General features: G+C 44.4%; 1 protein-coding gene across 1 annotated transcript in view; it reads right to left on the bottom strand.

The window, feature by feature from the left end:
• LOC119417378 (sodium- and chloride-dependent creatine transporter 1) overlaps window positions 1-4,038 on the bottom strand; it is a gene marked incomplete at its 3' end in the record, with an annotated part of 21,018 nt that overhangs the window by 2,905 nt on the left and 14,075 nt on the right. Inside the window, 1 exon segment of the mRNA XM_037684581.1 lies at window positions 1,467-1,598. Coding sequence (XP_037540509.1) covers window positions 1,467-1,598 — 132 coding nt within the window.

The raw sequence follows: 4,038 nt of genomic DNA, 5'->3' as shown, positions 1-4,038 counted from the left end.
CATCCATCCATCCATTCATCCATCATCTTCTTCTTGTTCTGGACTCAGGTCTCGGGGGCAGCATCTTGAGCAGGGAGGTCCAGACATCTCTCTCACAGCCTCTTCCAGTTCTTCTGGGAGGACTCCAAGGTGTTCCCAGACCAGCTGAGAGACATAGTCTCTCGAGAGTGTCCTGGTTCTTCCCCGGGTCTCCTCCCAGATGAACATCCCTGAAGCACCTCTGTAAGGAGGCGCCCAGGGAGCATCCTTACCAGAGTTCATGACCAGAGGTGAGGGGAGGAACGTAGACTGACCAGCAACCCTCTTCACCTCAACGGACCGGCACAGAGTCCACAATACTGCCGATGCTGCACCAATCCGTCTGTCAGTCTCACGCTCCATTCTTCACTCACTCGTGGACAAAACCCTGAGATACTTGAACTCCACTTGAGGCAGAACCTCACCCTCGACCTGAAGAGAGCAATCCACCCTTTTCAGACTGAGGACCATGACCTCAGACTTGGAGGTGCTGGTTCTCATCCCAGCTGCTTCACACTCGGCTGTGAACCGCTTGGCCCTCCGGTACTCCTCAGCTGCCTCTGGAGTCCCACCAGCCAACAAGGACCGATAGGACTCCTTCAGCTTGACTGCCTCCCTAACCTGAGGCATCCACCACTGAGTTCAAGGATGACCACCGTGAGAAGCACCGACAACCGTGCAGCCACAGCTCAAGACAGCTACGTCAACAATTGAGACTAAACAGTTATCTGGATGTTTTACTTAAAAAGAGTTTTAATCATTTGTTTTTTTGTTTGAAAATGTGTTTTTTTTTTCTGAATTTTAATGAAAACGTTTTAGTAAAAGTCATAAAAATCCTCAACAAAAACTGAAACAGCTCCTAATGTTTAACCTTCAGACGTGACCCAGATCCTGGATCCAGGATCCTGGTTCTGAGTCCAAGTCGTGGAGCCTCTCAGGACATTAGAGTGAAACTCCTGTGTGTTTTTATTATTAGTTTCATCACAAAGAAACATTAATCAAACTGATGAACACAGAAATGACTACACCACTGTATGGACAGGAAGTGGGAGGGGCTTAGTTCATCAGATTCACCTCAACCTCAAACTTTGATCTACTCAGATTAAAAATGTTCCAAACTTTAATTTCTGTTTCCAAGTTGAAAAGTCACTGCTGTTCTATTTTAGATCAATGTGACAGAGACTCTTCTTCTCAGTACGTAGCTGTAGAGGTTGCAGAAGGAAGCTGCGACCACATGGTCCTAGTGCCTGACCCGTTCCTTCAACTGCTGCCACACAAAGGAATTAACGTTTTGGAGACGTTTTCAGTGTTGAGACAATAAAATGAAATCATAAGACGGACATTTCTTGGCTCTGTTCTCAACTTGACAGGAAGTCACGTGACACAAACACAAGAAGAGGCCACAAATAACAACAAACTGTTAAAAACATAAAAGGATAAACAAACACCTTTAAAGAGTGGAGCGATGTTCCACACGTTGATGCTGCCGGCCTTCATGAACTGACCCAGAGCGATCTCCAGGAAGAAGATGGGGATTCCTCCGATGAAGACGATGAGCAGGTATGGGATCAGGAAGACACCTGCGGGAGACATGCAGGCGGAGACGGTGGATAATTTAGACACCTGGGTGTTCAGCTCATCAACAACTGGACTGGACAGTTATGGACACCCTGGACAGGAAGGACCAGCTGAGGACAGCAGCTCTGTCCTGCATTGTCCACTGGAGGACATGGAGGACGAGCTATTGTCAATCAGTCCATTAGTTGATTCTCAAAAACACCAAGTAACCTTTGAACTTACCGAAGGCAGTAAAGCAGCTAAACACATGCTAAAGCTAGCTAAAAACGTGAGCTAATGTTAACGGCACTAAAAGGTAAATACTGTACTCGTCACACGAACATGAAATGTGTTCACATACAGACAGCACACATGAAGGAATCAACACACAAATAGTTCAGCTTGTAGCTAAATGAAGCCTGCAGCATGTAACTAAAAGCTGAACAGTAGCTAAAAGCTAAATACAGATAACCTTGACCTTGGTTCTTATTTTTAGCTCCTCTAACTCAGGACTGTGTGTGTTTTCCTTCATGACATGAATGTCTCACAGCTAAATATAACACACACACACACACACACACACACACACACACACACACACACACGTGGGGGGGGGGTAACTGGGTCACAGTCACAGCAGAAACTAGTATGAAAAGATTCAAAGAGGAATGAAACTGAAGCAAAGTGAGGGTTGGTGTGTGTGTGTGTGTGTGTGGGGGGGGTGTGTGTGTAACATAACAGTTGCCATGACACCCAGAGTCATCATCATCTTCTTCATCATCTTTAAAGGTGCAGTTCATCTTCTTCAACCTTAAAATTTGTTTGTGTTTCAGTTTCTGAGATTTAAAGCCGACCATAGGTCAGAACCTGCTCTGATCCAGAACACCACCCAGATCAGAACCGGGAGACCAAACCTGGGTCTTCATACGTCAGAAAGAACCCCCCACCCCAGGTCCAGACTGGTTGGTACTGACAGTGTTTCCACGGTGCTGGCATGTTGAAACCAGCGTCTCGTTGAGGAACAAGAGAACAAAGAGGAAACATTGATCTGGATGAACTTCCTGGAAGAAGTTGTTTTTAGAGCTGCTGACGCTTCGAGACTCTGAGGTTGAAACAAGAAGAAGGAGGATAAATAAAATCAAAGACAGGAAGATTAAAGATCAGGAAACAAACCGGATCGGGTTCTGAAACAACAACGTAGACTGAAGGCTGATGTCAGCCAACATGGCCGACACGTGCTGAAACTGTTAGCCGCTAAGCTGCAGTTAGCCAGCTAATCTGGCTAATCCGGGTAAGTCAGTGGGCTAAGTACTGACGGGCTGATGAAGAGAGCACAAGCTTCATCATCATCATCATCCTCATCACATGATGTTCCTGCTGGATAAACATCATCAATAAACAACCTTTAGCTAAAGCTTTCTACTTTAGCATCACACCACTTGAGTTAGCTAAAATGCTACATTCACTGGCAGTCAGTAAAAAGTAAACAACAACACAAACAACTTATAACCAGTAAACAACATATGATCAGTGAATGTTTAAAGTGGCGTTTAAATCGTTAAAAAGATAAAGGTTACGAGACAGAGGCTAACGAGCAAACTTTTCAAACTGGGTCCAAACTGGCTCAACATCTGTGTTTAGAACCATTTTGTTACTGAAATAGCACATCTGGGTTCTCAGCCCTTGTTCAATGCTCCGCCCCATTTTAGGAAAAATAAAGCCCCACCCCTTTTTGAGAGACAAAGCTGCCACTTTGACGGGGCGTTAAAGCAGCTCAGAGGTTAGGGTTGTTAAAGAGGTCTGTCAGTCAGATGTCAGTGTGAGTCCAGATCAAATAAATTAACGTTCATAAATACAAACTAAAGTTCATCAGATTGGAGGAACAGCGAGGGCCACCCAGGGGCCACATGCTCTCATCACAGTCGTCTTTATTTGACCTTTTTCACTGGTTACAGTAAATAATAGACAAGACACCAATAGGATTTATAAAGTTGTCAATTGCAGTTTGTTTATACCCAAAAGTGGGCGGAGCCACTTGGAAGGACCAAGTGCAGTGATGTTAGCTGACGTTTGATTGGTGGGTCGTCTGTGGCGTGATATGTATTTAAAAAGACAAGACAGCTGGAGTTTAAATAGAAACAGCCTTTATTGTCCCACAGATGGGAAATTCAAGTATAACAGCAGCAACAGATAAAAATATAAAAAGATTCACACAAAAGTTCCTAAATGTTAAAACCAATATATAAGAAATAAGATAAAAATATCAATAATAATGTTCAATATGTGTTGGAACATTGATAAGGACAGAGTATTGACAGGACAGTGTTACAGGCAGAGTGTGTGTTTCAGCAGAGGTCAGCATGTATTTAGTCCTTGTAGAGTTTGTTGGAGCAGTGATGGTTGTAGAGTCTAACAGCTGCTGGAGGAAGGACCTGCTGGAGGAAGGACCTGCTGGAGGAAGGA

Source organism: Nematolebias whitei, chromosome 11, assembly GCF_014905685.2.
Source record: "Nematolebias whitei isolate Nwh7 chromosome 11, NemWhi1, whole genome shotgun sequence".
Taxonomy (NCBI): domain Eukaryota; kingdom Metazoa; phylum Chordata; class Actinopteri; order Cyprinodontiformes; family Rivulidae; genus Nematolebias; species Nematolebias whitei.
The sequence above is the reverse complement of the archived record's forward strand: the minus strand, read 5'-3'. Positions and strand labels throughout refer to the sequence as shown.